Source organism: Haemaphysalis longicornis, unplaced genomic scaffold (genome assembly GCF_048455015.1).
Source record: "Haemaphysalis longicornis isolate Haplotype H1 unplaced genomic scaffold, Haemaphysalis longicornis Haplotype H1 scaffold_4, whole genome shotgun sequence".
In the NCBI taxonomy this organism is placed as follows: domain Eukaryota; kingdom Metazoa; phylum Arthropoda; class Arachnida; order Ixodida; family Ixodidae; genus Haemaphysalis; species Haemaphysalis longicornis.
Genome location: NW_027526361.1, coordinates 133,098,243 through 133,118,298, shown reverse-complemented (window position 1 = coordinate 133,118,298; position 20,056 = coordinate 133,098,243). Strand labels below are relative to the sequence as shown.

Below are 20,056 nucleotides of genomic sequence, written 5' to 3'. Positions count from 1 at the left end.
GGCACACACATGTTATCGTGGGGTGCATCATGAGGCACTGCCTGCAGTGTGTGTGGTGTAGATGTCCCGGGAGGCCGCACTGGTAACACTGACCACTAGTTTCTTCATTGACCTTAGGTACCAGCGACTACATAGACGCTGCAGTATCTTGCCATTTGCCCTGCCCCAGGACCCCAGTGCACCAACCACGATTGCATCCGCTGTCCCCCTCTGATGCCGCTGCATGAGATAGTTTTTCACGGGCTTGTACTTCTCAATAAGGCAGTTTTCAAAGGGGATGCATACATCAAGAATGATAGCTTCTTCTCTGACCAGCATGAGATCGGGGCGCAGTGTTCTGTGCCTCACTGGTCTGTTGTTGTGCACCACAGTCATTTGCCCCGCAGCCGCCTTCTTTACACGTTGGGGAATTCCGTCGTACTGCTCCGTAAGGGCTCTGATTTGCACCATGCAATGACGCAGCACATGGGGCAAGGTTTCCTGCGTGTGGCCACATCTCCGGCATCGCTGGTCCGCAGCAGGAGCCCAGGGGCGGGCACCGTTCAGGGGGAGGAGGTTAAGTCTTGCGCGGTGGACAAAATGCCAGTCTGTGAACCGCGTGTACTTCTTCGATCGCATGAAGTGACTACTCGACGGACCTGCTGCAACGCATTCCATAACTGTGCCCTGTTTCGGCGTCTCCTGCAGAGAGGAGTCACGAGCTGACATCTGCTTTAGACGAAGTGTCTGAAGTAGCTTGCGGCGGTGGCGGGGTGTTAGGGAAAGGTTGTCATATTCGATGGAAGCCCCATCTGCCAGCAAGGTCCGGGTGATACCCAGATGCCGTGAGGCCTTACGAGCCCTTGTCCAAACTGATTGAATTTGCGTGGCTGTAGCGCTGACTTGAAGGAGGGGAACAGCGCAAATTTGACAGACACGAGAAGAAGGAGATGACACGCACAGCGCTGACTTACAACAGTTTATTCTTTACCGCTCGGGCACATATATACCACCACGGTTAAAAATACAAGGAAAAGCAAGACTAACACGATAGTGTCTCTTATCACCATTGTTCGTCACACATCACCACTAGCTCTGCGCCACAAAAACACGTGCTGCACTAACCTGGGTTCAAAAATCTAATTCTTTCTGGGAGAGGGTCAGAGAGGGCATGCTTACGCATTTATCTTTTAGGCGGGCGATTTCGGCAGCTTCAATTATTGCTCTGGTGGTTTTATGCTTATTTTTTGCTATGACCTTTGTTTCAGAAAAAATAGGGCTGGATCCGCTAACACTACAGTCCCTACAGTGGAGGCCCAGGTGGCCACTGATTGCCTTGGTTACTTTGTAGTGGTGCTCTTTCAGCCTTTCATTTAAGCACCTTCCTGTTTGCCCTATATGTTGTTTACCACAGGACAGCGGAACTGAATAGACTTCACCTTCTATGCAGTCTACAAACCGATTTTCATGCTTTGTTGAGCAAGACTGCATTGTTCTTGCTGTTTTGTTGACTCTTGAGCACATGGCTGACAATTTATTGGGGGCAGAAAACACTACTTCCACGTTAGCGCGTTTGCCTATTTTTTTCAAGTTATTTGCAATTCGATGCAAGTAGGGAATCACAGTTACTTTTTGCTTCTGTTTTGATCTGATACTTGTAGGCTGTCCTGCGTGTTTCTTTTTAATTTTTGTAGAAATGCTTCTGCTACGGATGATAGCAACTGTTTTGGGTACCCCGCTATCTGAAGTCTGTCCATCTGCCTAATAAAACTGTCAGCCATACAGTGAATACATGATTTGTTTTAGGCGTTTTTTAAGCACGTGGTAACTATCGACTTTTTTACCAGCTTGGAATGGGATGACTGAAACGGAAGAAGTGGCTTGCTGGCGCGTGGATCATACGCCCAGCAGATGTGATTTGGCGAAAACCGAAGCTTGAGGTCTAAAAACCTGATAGTTTTTTCCACTGGTAATTCAAATGTTAAAACAAAAGGCTTGAAACATTCACGAAACTGGTGTAAAACCTGAAACATTAACGGTTCGAGACCCACCTCGTCAGTATTAAGAATTACTAAAAAATCATCTACATATCGGAAGATTCTGGTTACACTTGAACTCTGTAGTTGATCATGCAGCAGATTATCTAGGTGGGCTAAGAAAAGATCACTCAGAATTGGTGCTATGCAAGACCCAATGCAAATCCCATTAGTTTGGATGTAAAGCTTATCATCCCATGTCGTAAAAGTCGAGGTTAGGTACATCTTTTAAAGTTCTAAAAAACCTTGAACTGACAAGCCTGTGTTATTTTGAAAGGCTACGGAACCGTAATTGTCGATACAATCTTCAACACAGATCAAAAGTTCCCGATGTGGCAAGAGTAATACAGGTCCTTAATATCAAAGGAACAAGCCATATAGCTTTTGTCATTGCACTTCTCGAGAAAATCTATAATTTCGTCAGATTTGCGCACGAGAAACGGGTCATTTATTTTTAATAGATTGAAGTGCTTTTGTAAAAACAACGCTACACATTTTTGCCACGTTGTAACACATTTTTTCCACGCATTTTTGCCACACATTTTTTCTGAAACAAAGGTCGTAGCAAAAAATAAGCATAAAACCACCAGAGCAATAATTGAAGCTGCCGAAATCGCCCGCCTAAAAGATAAATGCGTAAGCATGCCCTCTCTGACCCTCTCCCAGAAAGAATTAGATTTTTTGACCCCAGGTTAGTGCAGCACGTGTTTTTGTGGCGCAGAGCAAGTGGTGATGTGTGACGAGCAATGGTGATAAGAGACACTATCGTGTTAGTCTTGCTTTTCCTTGTATTTCTAACCGTGGTGGTATATATGTGCCCGAGCGGTAAAGAATAAACTGTTGTAAGTCAGCGCTGTGCGTGTCGTCTCCTTCTTCTCGTGTCTGTCAAATTTGCGCTGTTCCCCTCCTTCAAGTCATGAACCAACATGCCCAAGCCTCAGTCCTTGTAGCCCTGAACTCTCCCTCGGTGTCTCCGGTGAGGTATGCTGCCATGTTTTCCACGTCTTCCACAGCTGCCACATCTTCCACAGTTGCGGGTCTTCTCAGTCTCTTTGATGTCACCTCCGTGGCAGTGTCAAGCGCCATGTCCCTCACCTCTGAGTCGGTTGATGATAGCAGTTTGAATGCATTGTCGATCCTGCAGGCCTCACTTGTTTCCGCAACCGGGGGTATGCCGACTGCCCCAGCTGTTGCACTTCCATATAAGTACTCATTCGTTGCATTGGCTGGTAGATGCAACGTTTGTTTGACTAGTGGCCGTAACGCATCATCAAGTCGTTTCCAGGCTTCCTTCCCCAGCATCCCCATCCTCATCACGAAGTTCAGTGCTGGACACAAGAATGTTTTCAAAGCATCCAGTCGTAGCCAAGGCACTTGCATTGACAAGAGGAGTCGCTTGCCAAGGTCTATAGCTTGGTTGATGGTAGCTTCTAGTGGTAAGACGCAGAAACCAACTGGGTGCCCGAGGAACTTGTGTGCGTCGAAATCATCAATTCTCGGGATTGGCGTTCCCTGTATGTTGAACGTAGTTGGTCTGATGGCCACTGGTGTCTTTCCAGATAGGTGCAGGGTTTTGCACTTGGCTGGGTTCAAAGTCAGGCCAATCTGTGCTGACAGTGTCGAGTGTCACAGAATTAAGCGAATTAATTTAGGGGCCGATGTCTCGGACGGAGGAGCAACAAACAACTCCCCCCTACGGGCGAATTCGAGAATGTGGTTCTGACCTGCTAGCCGGCGATAGGTCCTTGCCTGATTGGCTGCTGGCGTGAGGCACGAGACGGGGCACGGGATAACCGTTTAAAGCAAAGCACATTTACTTCTTCCACACACACAGGAAATACAGACTGACACAGAGGGTAATACAGACAAAGAAAACGAATCTCGGCTTAGGAAATAGGCGACCGTAACACGAGGGGAGGAGAAAGGCAGACAATAGGCGGGCTGGGGAGCTTCTCTCCAACTACTCTAACAATAGGCCCGCTAGGCACATACACACACCCGTACACACAACACGGTACACTAAGAAGAGAGGATAATCAAGTCCGCGGAGTCTATGTGAAGGCGGAAGATAATAGAGAGGGCGATTTTAGAGTCTGCGGAAGAGTGGGGAAGGGGAGGATGTCTTAGCTCGGTTTGGTCGGTGGTCTCGCCGGGGAAGATGCGTCGGCTTGCCGGTCTGCGATGAGTCCCGTTGATCGGCGACGCAATTTGGGTACACCTGGGCTGCGCACAGTCCCCTCCTCGAGGGGAATTCTCGGTGCCCGAAGTCGCTGCTGTCGCCGCACCGCAGTCCTCCGAACCGGCCGCCGCGCCACAACCGCACGACCTTCCACCGCCACTTCTCACTTCCTTCTCCCCACGAGTCGTGAACCCCGCGCTGCACCGAGCACACAGACTTTTGGACAGCGCGTCTTCCGAGAAGCACGCGAGTGGGACCTCCGTTGGCTGCGGCACTCTCGCCCCTCTCTCGCCGAAACACATGGCCCACTGACCCATGGGCCGAAATGGCGCGCGAAGACATTCCTACTCCGCCGGCATCCCCCCGCTGGGTCCCAATATGGCGAGCAAAAAAAAGACAGCCATGGAGGGACCCGAATTTCGTGACACTGCCCCCCCCCATCAAGAATGGTATTCCCAATAGCATTCAAACCAAACATCCAAAGCGAAATACGGGCACCAGAAAAACATCACACCAAGTAACCGGCATCGCCCAAAAAGGGGGTGGTCGTGCTAAGCAGTACTAGTGGATACACACAATAACAAAGTCACAGTACATTGAAAAGGAGAATATTTGCACACTCCTGCACAACCGCGATAAAGTAGATACAAAAAAGGCACACACTGTTCACACACAAGAATACTTTCCCCCATAGGCACGCAAAATGAATCCTAAGGCCCATTGAGAAACCCGACAAAGCTCGACCACCCAGGGCGTCAGCGGAAATGCTGGGCCATACACTCAGATACTTTCCCGGTGAACAGAATATGTCTCTCACTTTACAAGTACAGTGCCCGAAACGAGTACGAAATTGGGCCGCGGTCAAAAATTCGGAAGAAGGATTTGACGCTCGGTCATTGAGCCTCCCCTCGGTTACACGGACTCTCGTGAATATCTGCAGCAGGGCTACGGCCATCCTTTACCTATTAAAACTCGGCAGCGCCGCCGCTCCGGGGAAAACGAGTAGCGCAGTCGACCAACGTCAGAGCGTATCTGCCGGCTGGCGGGAGAGGCCCCACAGTGCCATTAGCAATCTTACGTAAGGGGGTGCCCACTAGCGGAACCCGTTGCAACGATAGCTTTCCATCCGTGCAGCGAGCCCCTGTTCTTTGACAGACGTCGCAGGATCTGATGAACCTCTTCACGTCTCCATGAAGACCCGGCCAGAAGAAATCGTCCAATATCCGGTCAGCGGTCCTCGTACGGCCGAAATGACCGGCCATCAAGCCAGAATGTACCAAATGGAGCACCTTGTTCCGGTGTTGCTTGGGCACCACGAGCTGCACTGACGGGGGGCCCTGTATTGCCTACGTACTCTCGGAAGAGGAGACCATTGTGCAGAAAGAACCATCTTTTGGCATCTTGTCCTTGTTCCTCGGCTTTGCGCCTCGAAACACGGTAAAAGCGTCTTGTCCGCCCGTTGTGCTTTCCGCATTTCATTCGTACTGATGTCGGAGATCAGCGTCGGCGCGCACAGGCTCTGGCTGTTAGGCATCCTTCCTCTAGCTTGCTGTCGGGTCGCCACAGCAGATGCGGATACGGCCGGCGTCGCTACTGCGCTATTGACCCTTGTACCTTTTGCTTCTGCCTCCCAGGTTTCATCCGGCTCCCCTGGTGGCCGTACACCCTCAATGTTCCCCAGGATGAGATCAAACAGAGGGTCTTCCATACATCCCGCCCGTATCTCTCCGCTATAGTAGGGGGTGTCTATCCGGGTCTGAGCTTCCGGTAGAGTCTTAACAGTGCGGTCCGCCAAGTGGACCGCCCAACGCTCCCCTGTTAATTGTCTATCGTCCACGAACCCTCCGTTGACAATGGCGATGTTTCAGCCCGTGTCCCTTAAAACTCAAGCAGTTCTGCCCCCGATGCGGCCTTCCACCACCGGCAGGGTTGGTGCTCTTGGGAACTCGCCAGCGCTGTCGACAGGGACCCGCTTGCCATCATCAAGTCCCGAGCACCCATCCTGCCAGCAGACTGACACGCTCCTTGCAGCAACGGGACCACTGTTCTACTGCTCTTGTTGGCCCGTGTTTATCCTACATTGAGCAGCCACGTGCCCTGGCTTGGAGCATAGGTAACAGCGTACGTAGGGCGCTGATGGACGCTGCTGCCTATCGTACGGCTCGCGCCTGCCTGGGTCGGTGATCCTGCCCACCGTGGGGTCCTCCCGCTTCTGCTCTTCCCTACCAAAGTTGTTCAAGTTCCAAGCCATTACGTAGTCGTCCGCCCTTTGGACTAGCTCCTCGGTATCCCGCGCCTTCTTCTCCTTTAGGAACATTGCCATAGACGGCCCGCAGTTCTCCAAAAACTGCTCGGACAAGAGCAGACTCTTGACCCCCTGGTAACCCTTCTCCGTCCCGGAAAGTTGTAGCCATCTTTCCCAATAATTCTCCAGTCGGGTGAAGAACTGCGATGGAGTCTCGTCGTCTCTCGGCGTTTCCCCCCTGAACTTCTTTCAAAAACCTTCTTCCATGAGGCGGAAGCAGAGAAGAAGTGCCCGCTTGACCTTGTCATAATCAGCGGAATTGGACGCGGGCATTCATCTGAAAACGCTGAGAGCCTCTCCCGTGAGGCAAGTACTGAGCGTCGTGGCCCACTGACTTCGGGGCCATTTCTGTGCCTCTGCGACACGTTCAAAACAAGTCAAATAGGCGTCGAGATTGTCGCCCTTCTCGTTAAACGCCGCCATCAACTTGTGCAGGCTAACCGCGGGCGGTCGTAATGCTGCTTCGGTTTCATTAAAAAAAAACACCCACTGCACTGCCACTACTACTAGCCTCACTCCTCGTGCGCAGGAGTTGCATTTCCTTATCCATTTCTAGCACCCTCTGTGCTGAGCACTCTTTATCGCGCGCCGCACGCTCTTTTTCCCGCGTCTCACACTCCTTCTCACGCTCATCTTCCTCTCGGCGCCTTTCGCGCCCTGCGGCTCTTTCTTCTCTAAAAAATTCCTGAAGGGCGGTCCCTTCGAAGCCCATCTCTTTACCCAGAGCAACTATACGCTCCAGATCTGCCATTCTGTCTGCCGTGGAAAAATCACCCGTTACCCTATGCCTCACGCCCCGGGCCAATCATGGTTAGCAGTCCTGCCGTGGACGTCAGCTTGTCACAGAATTGTGCGAGGTAATTTAGGGGCCGATGTCTCGGACGGGAGGAGCGACAAACAACTCCCACCTGCGGGCGAATTCGAGAATGTGGTTCGGACCTGCTAACCGGCGATAGGTTCACGCCTGATTGGCCGCTGGCGTAAGGCACGAGACGAGGCACGGGATAACCGTTTTTAAAACAAAGCACATTTACTTCTTCCACACACACAGGAAATACACACTGACACAGAAAGTAATACAGGCAAAGAAAACGTAGCTCGGCTCAGGAAACAGGCGGCCGTAACACGAGGGGAGGAGAAAGGCAGACAATAGGCGGGCTGGGGAGCTTCCCCCTGCTACTCTAATAGGCCCGCTAGACACACACACACACACCTGTACACACAACACGGTACACTAAGAGAGGATAATCAAGTCCGCGGAGTCTATGTGAAGGCGGAAGATAATAGAGAGGGCGATTTTAGAGTCTGCGGAAGAGTGGGGAAGGGGAGGATGTCTTAGCTCGGTTTGGTCAGTGGTCTCGCCGGGGAAGATGCGTCGGCTCGGCGGTCTGCGATGAGTCCGTCGATCGGCGACGCAATTCGGGTACACCTGGGCCGCGCACAGTCCCCTCCTCGAGGGAAATTCTCAGTGCCTGAAGTCGCCGCTGTCGCCGCACTCGGGGCTACACCGCAGCCCTCCGAACCGGCCGCCGCGCCACAACCGCACGACCTTCTACCGCCACTTCTCACTTCCTTCTCCCCGCGAGTCGCGAACCCCGTGCTGTACCGAGCACACAGACTTTCGGACAGCACATTTTCCGAGAACCACGCGGGTGGGACCTCCGTTGGCCGCAGCACTCTCGCCCCTCTCTCGCCGAAACACATGGCCCACTGACCCGTGGGCCGAAATGGCGGCGAAGACATTCCTACTGCGCCGGCATCCCCCCGCTGGGTCTCAATATGGCGAGCGAAAAGAAGACAGCCATGGAGGGACCCGAATTTCGCGACAGCGTTCCCTGTATGTTGAACGTAGTTGGTCTCGTGCCCACTGGTGTCTTTCCTGTGGCTGGGTTCAAGCTCAGGCCAACCTGTGCTGACAGCGTCGAGATAGTGCTTATCTGGGTTTGCAGCATGCCAGGGTCTTCTGCTAGTGGAGTGAGGTCATCAGCATATGCCAAAATAGCCTGCTTCCCTCCTCCACCTTGCACTGCACGTACTACCGGGTCTATGTCAATGTTAAAAAGGAGCCCGCTGAGGGGGCATCCTTGGCGAATTCCTGCAGATATGGTGAGGGGGTCCGTGAATCCGCCCTCGGCCATAATTGTTGTGGCGTTTCCTCGGTAGAGGTCTGAAATTATCGCGGTAAAGGCCTCGCCCACTTCGGCACAGCGCACTGCTTAGAAAACTGCATTGTGGGCAACAGAGCCAAACGCGTTTGCAAAATCCAGGAATGCTGCACAGAGTTCCCCTTGGCCTGTGCATGCAGTGTCAAGTCGTTCTTGCAAGATGAAGTTATGCTCAAACACGCTGTCGTATGGTAAAAAAAACCTTCTGGCATTTGCATAGTATATCTTCATCCAGGACCCATTGCTGCATACGGGAGGCTAGGCAGCTGGCGTACAACTTGGCAGTGGTGCTTCCAAGGGTGATTGGTCGCCCATTTGTTGGGTCCGATTTGTCGCCCTTATAAATGAGCACCGTCCTTGACCCTCTCCATTTGTACGGTATTCATCGTTGGTGCTGGCATACATTGAACATGGTGTCAAGAAAATGTCCCTCAGGGTTCACGCTTCTCCAACAAGACCTACAAAGAATAAACATTTTTAATTAGGAGCAGTGGGCGATGACGCTTCTCAGCTCCGAAGAGCTCCTACAACTACTACTGATCCAAGAAGCTGGAGAAGCCACCAGGGGTCAAGAACTCCTAGCTGACGACTGAAAACAAGGGCAGGACAATCCCACTCCTTCCCCTTTTAGCTTTCTTGGATAAAAATAAAGTTGTTTCTCTGTCTCTCTCTCTATCTCTCGTGTAGTGGCAGTGTGGTTGGGCATCTGCTGTCCAAGAAGCTGGCTGGTGTGTGTGTGGGGGGGGCAGCATCATTGGGGTTGTCATTTGTGTAAGGGAGGGGCCTGGAATTTATAAACTTATCGGTACGAGCTAGTTGGTACTCCATTGAGAACACCGTTAAGTGCAACTTACAGCTGAATTTCGATAACTACAAAGGGACATAAAAATAGAAGAACAACACGCTCACATGACCATATAACTTCTTCACACCACTGCACAGCCCACCACGCACCCCGTCATACAGGCGTGGGTCAAAAATGCCCATCCAGGAAGGTCAGCTCCTTCAAAGTCGAAGATACGGACATCATGCTTACACAGTCATGCTTACACACAGCGGCCTCAACAATCTTGCATGCGCTGATCAGCATCTCATGCATCTTCATCACACTCTTGGCAATGATTAGCCAAATTACCACCTTTGCCTTTCTGTACCTTGTTGAAATGTTCCCCTAAGCGAGTGTTCAGGCACCAGCCCGTCTGAGCAATGCATGCTCGTTTACAAGAAAGGGGCAACTTGCAGATGACCCTTGTGCGCAGCGCACGCACTGGTTCCAGTGATTAACGAGGCATTTCGTCTTTTCTTTTCTCGCAGGACACGTTTTGCTGCAAAGATTAGATATTTTATCAGGGGCCAACATGATAGCTTTCACGCCGGCGCTTGCACCAATCCTTTTAAGGCTGTGCAAAATCCTTTTAAGCGCCAGTCCTTGTCTTCTAGGTCCTTTGTGCTCTTTGCTGCGCTTAACAGTGTTTATGAACTTGTGACATCCTTGGCCTCGGCAAGCACTGTTAACTGCTCAACGAAGCCCCTAGACTTCGACGGTTGATGGTTTTCTTTAGAGCCAATTTGACGCTTCGGACCGTTCTCTCGTAAAAACCTCCCAACCACGGCGCTCGTTCTGCTATGAACTTGCACTAAATGCCCGAGTTAGAGAAGTAGCTCTGGAATCGGGGTGCTGCAGGGCCTTCCAAAGATTGCCCATCGCTCTTGTAGTGCACTTGAATGTCAAGGCGTTGTTCAAGTACACTACTTGACATAACCCTGTGCGTGACACAAAACGACGAAAAGCGTGAAAGTTTCCATACTCATGTCCGTAAGTTCCTAATGCACTGCATGCCTCACTGCACAGATAAACAACACTATGTATACTTTTACTGTCTTGTCCTTTTCCTTCACAAAAAGGGGGTCAGCAAAGTCTGTGCTCACTACCTCAAAGGGTTCTGCTTGAGCAGTCCAGTCGCCCAGTCAGGGGGAAAGAGTCTGGTGTCTGCCTGAATATGGGAAGCACTATACCGCTGGCACACAACACAAGACCGCACCACTTTTTTCATGATTTGGCATCCATGAACAATCCAGTATCGCTTAGTGCGTGTCTAGTTGCAGGTGTGCTTGATTTTCTAGCAGGACCATGTATAGGTGCTTTCGTGGCAGCACGATCGGGTGGCATTCATCTTGCGTGTTGTTTGTAGAGCAGAGTTGGCCGCATATTCTAAGCAGGCCTTTTATGTCTGTGAACAAGGTGAAGTCCTTTGGTGAAAAGTCGTTCGAAAGCCTAATTGCACACCCAATAGTTTTCCTCAATTATTGCAAATGGCGATGCAAGCGAACCAAAGATACGATTTTTTGAACATGAAATTTGGCTTCTTCTTCTACGGCCAAATCAGCTGAGGCATACTGGTTAGCGAGATCGGAAACTAGAAGTCTTGTGCTTTGTTATTATGCCTTAGCCACGTCTGTGGTGTAAACTGAAGCGCAACAGTGGCTACACAAACATAATCCAAAACTGGCTGTGAAAGTCGAGGGAGTGGGACCGCCACTTTAAAAGCAAAGCATGACTTCCTGTGTTGTTAAAGCCGGTCAGAAACCGTGCTGAGTGGGGGCCAATGAGGCAGGCATTCACCATGCTTGCCGTGATCTTACATAGTCATGATGTGAGAGACACATAGGCCTAACGTTTGTGAGACTGTTCGGAGGTTTTCGTGTCTGTGGAATTGGCTTTGCGATGGAATGTAGCCATTTGTCTGACAGTCGGCCAGATATCCACAGTCTTGGAGCAACGCTGATTTGTATGAGGTGGGAAGATTTTTAACATCTGCCACACTTGCGCCATTTGACCTGTCTGCACTGTGCACATTCACTTGCTGAATCACCTGCTTTAGTTCAGTCATCGCGAATGGGCTGTTCAAAATCTCAGCATCAAGAAGTCCGGTGTTCATGTCATGTTTCGGCATCCGGTGTGGATGTCTGCAGGGAGAAGATGTCCGCTGCATTATCTGCCATGTCTTGTGCACTGGCGCCTTCCCTCAAAGCCACTTCTGCAGCTGCATTGGGCTTACACTGCCCCAAGAGTGTGTGAAGGATAGATATCCCATGGTGAAGCTGAATTTGTATGACCATTCTTGCTCGTTTGTTTCCATCAACTGTACAGATGCAGGTTGGTTCATATAGCATTCGATTTCGTCCTGAATGCGACAGAGCTTCATGCCGAGGTCTTTCGACGTCCGCGTTTTTGTTAACCACCGAGAAGTCTCAGCTTGCAGTTCCATAGACGCAGCAGATGCCTGTCCAGATCCGGATGGTCTTCTGGCACACGACGACAGTCATCGCTTGTCCAGGTCTGATACATTCACTGGCACTGACAGTGTATTGAGCATATCTCTGTAGCGATCCCAGTGCGGGACGTAGCAGTCTCTTTTGTGTCCTTTTTCCTGATTTGTTGCCCCTGGTCCTAACGGTGACCCCTATAGGAAAGTGGTCACTGCCCATTGAACCCTCCTGCACCTTCCATGTGCAGAGCTTAGGTCTAGACGTCCAGATGAGGCCTGGCGTGGTGTCTGCTTGTCTGCCCGCTTGTTCGAGATGGCTGTACGCATGTGGCAGATTGAGCAGGGAGAGACTAAAGTGGTTAGCATCTTCCATCACCTTCCTGCCCCTCCCGCTGCATGTCGCATGTTTCCACGCCGTACATTTCAAGCTGAAATCCTTTTGGGGACACGGGAGGACAAGGTTCTGAGGGTACAACTTTTGAAGATGTGCCGCGCAACATCAAGGTTGAGGCTGTCGCCTCATCGCCCTGCCCATACTTTGAGCCACGATGCACGCAGGATGCAGGGTCGCATGTTTGCTCCAGTGAGCTCACGTTTGATGATGCCACAGGAATTGCACCAGTGAGCATTGTTGCCAACGTTCACGGTGCCTCGAGAGGGAACATGCCACTGAGGATTAGTTTCTCCACGATTGTGCGTACGGACGTTTCGATTGTCTTCTCAGGTATTGACTGAACCTGGCTCACGATGTTCCCCTCGAGCCGAGCCAGGTGGGCTTGCAGCGTGGCCAGCTGCAGTCCCTCTAGAGTCTGTGGAGCGGTGATTGTTTCTGGAGGAAGCCATACTTTTTCCACCTGGTACACCTGACCTGTTCATTCTGCTCTCATGCAGGTCACTGAGATATATTCGAACACTGCACGTGTGGCAGGAAAAAGAGACAGGTGGGGTGGGCGATCTTGTTTAAAGCCTCATGTTTTGAAGCCCGACCATCCCACATCCCTCTGCACAGCCTTGCTGGCAACCTGTCTGTGGTGTCCAAGCCTCTTCCAACCTCCCGCTACTGGTGCTCCAGCAACTCTAATGTTTTTGGCAAGAGGCGAATAATTGCATTTGCAAATGCGGGGCGTAGTACGTGTACCAAGTTTGATGAGTTGGGGATCATCAGTAGGCGATTACAGCCCTACATGCTCTGAAAAAATGTACAGGGTGCGCGAGGTACTTGAGAATGCTATTCCTTATCGCTACAGACACCAGCAGGCTTATCATACATATATCTAGGCGTGCGGCTTCTTGTTCGTCGACCCCTAATCATTTGTACTGCGCAGTTTGTTCAAAGATGGAAGCGTACAAGTTGACGCGGGAAATGCAACTCCATGCAGTCCTCATCGCCCTGGGTTTAATCCCACGCAATCACTGGCATGTCTATGCAGGCGTAATCTATCAACATGGCTAAACAAGGTTGTCATTTAAATAGGCAAATTCTCGATCCTGCAACACTAAGGAGGACATGCTGATGCAGTCAGATTGTCTTATATGGTACACCTCAATTTCTTTCCTGAGTTTTGAAAGCACCGTTGCACCTTTAAAGACTGGCACACAGCCACACGTGCTACTTAGAGAAATGGAATGGAGAGGAAATAAGAAAAGAGGAAAAGATCTACTATCAGCGGTCGACACCGGGCTTCAGCGGGCTTTTATTGTCTTTTGTAATTTTTTTTTGTATTAGTGCATCTACCCAAATTAGCCTGTATTAAGTAAAGTTCCCCTTCGTTGCTATTTGTTATCGTGTTGTCAGTAGTGTCGTTTCTTTAGTTTAAACGGGCCGTAATCCTCCTTTTTTCTGTATGTAGTCTTCCGAGGTAAACAGGGCAGTTCCACGCCATCATGGTGTGTCGCAGGTCCTTTGTTCGTCCTTCCCTTTCGCAGGCACAACAGTGAGGGTCATTTCGGCATTCCTCCTGCCGGTGTCCTCCTCTTCCGCAGTTGGTGCATCGCAACGGGCCCTCGCAGTCAATTGCATTGTGCCCATGTTCTGCACACTTCGTACACCGCGGCAAGAAGAAGTGGTCGGACACAAGACACCTATCCCAACCGATATTCAAATGGGACTTATGCTTCATGGCGTTGAAGCCCTTCCGGTTTAATGTGCTAAATAATGTGCGGATTCCCATGCAGTGCTAGCCGGTGCTCTGACAGCCTAGTGTTTATGCACCTCCCAGATTTTCCCACAAATATCCCCTTCGATCAGTCACGCATTAAAACAAAGCACAGGAAAATTACCTCACCTGTTTTTTCTGTTAGAGGATGATCTAAAGACATAATTCAAGCAAAGGTAGAAATGTTTTTACTGTTTCTTAAACTTTAGTACGTGTACTGAGTCACAAATTACACATTGTGAGTCACTCAGTACAAATAACAGGAAGCTCAACTTGTGCCTCAGTCAAGTTATTTGTTTATTTCACACAGAAAGTGAAGATTCTTTAACATGTTGAAGATTCTTTAACATTTGCTTCCTTTAACATTCTTTAACATGAAGCTGTTGAAATGAAAATCAAATCTCACTGGTTTTAAAATGCATAGAAGTCATTTGAACCTGAAAGACAGACTGCATTTTCTGCAGTGGTCTGGCGTTCTTGAGTTGCAGCCTTTTAGCTTTCAACATGTGTGCTGGCCAACGAGGCAGGCCATCATACCAGACGGCATTTACAGGCCGAAAACTTGGCATTGTGCCCTTTTCTTGTTGGCTCCTTGGTGTTGCTTGGACGACCGGTTTTCCTGGGGCCATTCTTGTTAGACATGATTAGTGCCAATCCGACGTTGTTTTGAAAGGTTGGGAAGTTTAGAACTTTCTTGCAAGGAAGGGAGTTATTACTCGCATCGGTCAAGTATTCTTTCCAGCTATTTACAAGTGCAAAGGATGTAAAGTGGAAAATTGCACATACTGGCCATTTCCTCGTTTGCTCTTTTAATGGCTACAAGAAATCCATCTGGTCGACTCTGCCCATCGATTTATTGTATTAGCTGATAATTTCAGGGCATGGTATATCAACGTGCTGCTTTTTTTTACTTGCTCCACCCTTTACCAGTTTTTGGCTTTCGAACACCCACAAATGTTGATGTAACGTTCACAATGTCATTGTCCTGTCACCTTACAACTGTTGCATCACTGCCTTCAGTGACCCTGGCATCCATACTGCCATGTACCTCCTTTTTCAGCACTTTGTCAGAATTCAGTGGACATCCCTGCAATCTGTTGCTGCAAATGGTTCAAATGCTTGTGTCTTTCAGTTCAGTGTAGAGGTGAAATAATTGTCAAAGTAACATTTGAAGTTCTCTTGCTTAGGGAGACCTTCCGCTAACCTCATGACGAAACAGCCTCCAGTTGAGGCCAAGGTCATTGTGCTCTGGAGACGTGCTGATACCTTTGCCTTGATAAGTTCCACTCATGTGCGACAGCTGCACTGAAGAAACACTTTCACCCCTTCGGGGTTAGGTTCGTTTCACAACTCTTCCTGTAAAGGGGATCATATGCTCGTCAATGCTATTTTTGTCAGTAGCAGGTAACCCAAAGCACCCCTTCCTCACAGCATCAAGGAGAGGTTGTACTTTCCAGAACTTGTTTGTTGCACTGTTGTTCGTCTCTGCCTCCGACATGCAATGCAGACCAGAGCCTGAAAAATCTGTTCACGCTCGAGGCTTCTGACACACCTGGAATTTGCCTGGCAGGATTCCAATACATTCTGATGCGTGAGAATCTCAGTGTTCCCATTATCATTAACATTCCAAAAAATGTCTTGATCTCTTGTGGCGTTGTTCCCAGAATGGCTCCTGATGTGTGCAACGCGTAGATGTTGGCGCGACTTGCTATTTCTTCAATAAGATCACCTGTGAAGTACCTGAAGAAGTACGCAGGCGGTTCACTCGCAATATGACGTCACGGTCGCTGGTATGATGAAATGTGGTGTCGGGCACCTCAACTTCAGCAGTGGTCCAAACAGATTCCTTCTTTTGCTGGCCAACGACTTCATAATGAATGAGATGATAGGTGTAACGTTAAGGGACATGAAGAGAGCAGAGTGGGTCAGGGAACAAATGCAGGTTAAGGACATGTTTGTAGAAATTAGGAAGAAGAAACGGGCATGGGCAGGGCATGCAATGTGACGGCAAGATAACCGTTGGCCATTGAGGGTAACAGAGTGAATCCCTAGAGAAGGCAAGCGTGGCAGGGGGCGGCAGAGAGTTAGATAGACAGATGAGATTGAGAATGGGCAGGGCATGCAATGTGACGGCAAGATAACCGTTGGCCATTGAGGGTAACAGAGTGAATCCCTAGAGAAGGCAAGCGTGGCAGGGGGCGGCAGAGAGTTAGACAGATGAGATTGAGAAGTTTGCGGGGATACATTGGTCGCAGTTAGCACAGGACCGGGATAATTGGGGATCCATGGGAGAGGCCTTTGCCCTGCAGTGGGCGCAGATGGGTTGATGATGATGATGATGACGACGACTTCATCTTGGTCATCACTGTGTGGCTGAAGAGGAAAAGAGTGTGCTACTCCAGACAGGCCAGCATTACTGTCTGTGGGAGCAGCCTGCAAAAGACGAGTTATTCTATTACTGCCCTCAGAAATGTTACGGAATCACATTCGTGGCTGTTGTTCTTGTCGCTGGCCTACAGAAAAATAGCGCATACCCCATCTGGAGTAAACGCGGCCGAGAATACTTTGATTATCTGATTTGGGAATCCAATTACAGTAAAATCTCTTTACAAGAGACATTTGGTTATATGAGACAAACGCTTGATGTGGGCGAGTTAGTACATTATGCTAAAAAAATATACGAGACATTTATACGAGACATTTGAATGAGGACAATTAGGTTGGCTTTCCTATGCTCGCCATGTTAGCAACATTGCATACAAGGGACCTTGGTTACAACAGACATGTTTTTTGGGTTCTTTGAGTGTCTCTTGTAATGAGGTTTTACTGTACTCAGCACAAAAGCAAGGGAACGGAAATTAAGGTAAACACTTAGTGGTAAACTGAAAAGGAAACAAAAAAAAAGGTCAGAATAGTTGATCTGTATGTCTTTCCCCTTCCTCCTCCCCATCAGAGAGAGCAATGTCTGATGTGCTGCCATCGGCAATTCTGGAGAGCAGTCTTTCAGTCTTCTCAAAGTTAAGCCTCCCTCAACTTCTCGCATGATTTCTCGTGCAAAACACCAAAGGTGAAAACATGAATAGTTTTACTAGCGAACTACAATAAGTGCGACTATTGGGTTTGTTCTGCTGGCGTGACACCGTACACACTTGTGCATGCAAAATTTCGTACTCAATTTTCTAGCGTGGAAGAACACTTTTATTACGTTATGCGGTTTTTCACGTTCCTTAGTGTCCGATTGAAAGGGGTAACACCTGTTACGCATTTAACCAACGGCGCGGAACACTTTACCAACTCTTGTTACTCCATTCTCGTCCTTTGTGCCCTGATCATCAATAATGAATGTTCACCAGGTGGCCCAACTCAGCCCTTTTGATGGCTTTGGTGTTGACGATGATAGGGAAAAAAAGGCAGCCAAGTGTTTACAATATTCAACAAAGTGTAATGCAGGGTTTTTAAAGTTTTGTGGCCTGTTGTAGGATCCGGGAGGTGAAAGAAGGGTTTATGGTGGCTTGTAGGTTCTGCTGCGGCTGGACGCAGCAACTACAAAAATCGTATTCTGTTTGTGCCGTAGTAACGTGCCCATGCACACAACACACATCCATTTTGGTGGTAAGCCAAAAAACGTTAGCCCAATACCTTACTAGGTATATCCGGAGGGATCAACTGTCTGTGCTTACACTCCAGATACCCGCCACGGTGGCTCAGTGGCTAAGGCGTTGCGCTGCTAAGCACGAAGTCGCGGGTTCGATTCCCGGCCGCGGCGGCCGCTTTTCTGATGGAGGCAGAAAGCAAAAACGCCCGTGTGTATGAGATTTCGGCGCACGTTAAAGATCCCCAGGTGGTCAAAATTAATCCGGAGCCCTCCACTACGGTGCGCCTCATCGCCTACGTTGCGTCGGCGCGTTAAACCCCACAATCAATCAATTACACTCCAGATATGCAGGCATGCCCACAGGATTTTCTTCTAGTGTTGCCGTCCTTGAAAAATCGTCCTGATGGTTTCCACAGTAAGCTTGTCCTTATAGAGGTGCAGCCTTTATGACTGGCAAGTCTTCTTTTCTCACTAAGGAAATCATCGTGCTAGAGAACATTACACAGAGACAAAGGTAAAAGAGGCAACGAAACACACGCTGGTGTGTGTTTTGTCGCCTCTTTTTTCTTTTGTCTCTGTTTAATGTTCACTAGCACGATGATTTCCTTAGTTAGTAACCAACTCACCCAACTTGCCACCTTAGTTACTTCTTTATTCGCTTTGTTTGAAGCTGAGTTCTTGTTTTACATCTTGCCTTGTTAATAAAATTCACAGGTGGTCTCCTGAACGTGGCATGACTCGAGGCAACAACTTTGAGGTGTTTCATATGGCAAGTTGTCTTTGGAGAATTGTGCAACAACATTGTCAATGTTTGTCCCTGTAGTCATTATACTTTAATGTGATCATCTGTAAAGTCTTTTCATTTTTCGTGTTTCACCTTGTTCCCTCCCATGGTGCATTTATGCATGCGGATGCATTTGCAGTTTTCTCAGAAGTGCTGTCACTTATGTGCCTTTGGAAGTGAAACGTTTTGGTGAGGTTGTGTGGAAAGCAAAGCTGCAAATGCTGAAAATAAAGAAAAAATGAAGGTGCTACTTCTTGCTGATCCCTGGAGTGTTGAAATTGCATGTTTGTACTCAAGAACAACACAAAGATGGAACCAGAGGAAAAATTGCAGAGGACACCCGTTTACTTGTGAGGATACGAAAGTGTAGGTGTGAGTCATGGTGTTTGCCTGAGTTGTTTGCGATTTGACCGCATACATTTGCTAGCAGGAGCTGGAGCATGTGATGTATGGCCACATAATGGGCTGCAGCTAATGAGCATTTTCTTGATGGTGGATGCCATAACCATTTCATCATTCCATGTTTTCATATAAAAAATTAAAGCTGTTCGACTTTCAGTGAAAGTTCTCAGAAGTGCAGAGCAGTGATTCGCCCTAATGAGCTGTAGTGCTGTTATCCGCTGACTGCTACCACCCAAGGCAATTAAAATTTCCCGCCTTCGCAGTGCTCACGCGCCCCCTGCCTGAAACAGCACCAGCGAGAGTTCTGTTCTATTTGTGCTTGCTTTTCCTCCCACACGTGACGGCGTTGCATTGCCACTTTTTTTCACTTACTATCGTGAAAACTAACCCAATAAGCGTTCCTAACTAAATGAACGCGGGCACTGCCGGTTAATTACGTATATTTTGCCTCAAATGCACCTACAGTTGTCTTTGCGCTAAACCACGAGGAGATTTATAACAAGTGCCAGCAGTCCATGAGTTTTGAACGCTTATGACTATATAAACCGCTTGGCTTTTGGAACCTCTGGGGTACGCTGCAACGACAGCGTCTACAATGGAACAACGTGCACGTGGCTCTACTTGGGTCCAGTGAGCGAGCAACGACGACAAGGCGCAGCCCTAAAGTGCTCTGCACTTAAAATAATAATGAGCCAGCTGAACTGCTGGAAGGACAGTGGGAGGGGATGGTGTGTGTATGCACCCGCCTGACATTGGGCCTAAGGTTACGCTGTGATGATGAGAGGAAGCATAATTTCAGCACGTACTGTCAAAATGTCGCACTCCGGCCACCTCAGCCCTGTCTACCTCAACACTGGTTCCATGTCTACAGCTTCTCTGATATTGACTGTGGCGGCTCCTGCAACCAAAAGTGTGTAATCAAAGTGCAAATGAATACTGCAGAGCGCACCTATGCCTCCTCACACAAAAGCAGACAAAGTATACTCTTCTCAATTGTTTTATTTCTGAGGTGCGACGTGTGCTTGGACCCGCATGACATATTTTTGTTTTCCTGATGGTGGCATAGAACAACAATGCCAGTGCGTCAAAATTTTGGCGCGCATTGAAGTTCCCCAGGCAGCCGAGATAATTCCGGATAATTCCGAGATAATTGATAGTGACGCTGGCTAGTCAGTGAGCGGAAGCG

The 20,056-nt window shown here is 49.1% G+C and overlaps 1 protein-coding gene across 1 annotated transcript; it reads right to left on the bottom strand.

Annotated features, from left to right (window-relative positions):
- Positions 1-6,511, bottom strand: LOC144180015 (uncharacterized). Its single transcript, XM_077708423.1, has 2 exons — positions 6,367-6,511; positions 1-881 (listed from the first exon to the last, which is right to left on the bottom strand). Exons 1-2 carry the CDS (start codon positions 6,509-6,511, stop codon positions 28-30), a joined length of 999 nt encoding a protein of 332 aa, XP_077564549.1. The 3' UTR covers positions 1-27.
- Between the last annotated feature and the right edge of the window lie 13,545 nt (positions 6,512-20,056).

What these genes read in the sequence shown, in the direction of transcription:
- LOC144180015 (XM_077708423.1), bottom strand. Translation starts at nt 6,511, where the DNA reads ATGTTCCTAAAGGAGAAGAAGGCGCGGGATACCGAGGAGCTAGTCCAA. An exon ending in GGGCAGGATCACCGACCCAG is followed by an intron (nt 882 to 6,366) that starts GCAGGCGCGAGC and finishes CCCTCCTTCAAG; the next exon opens with TCAGCGCTACAGCCACGCAA.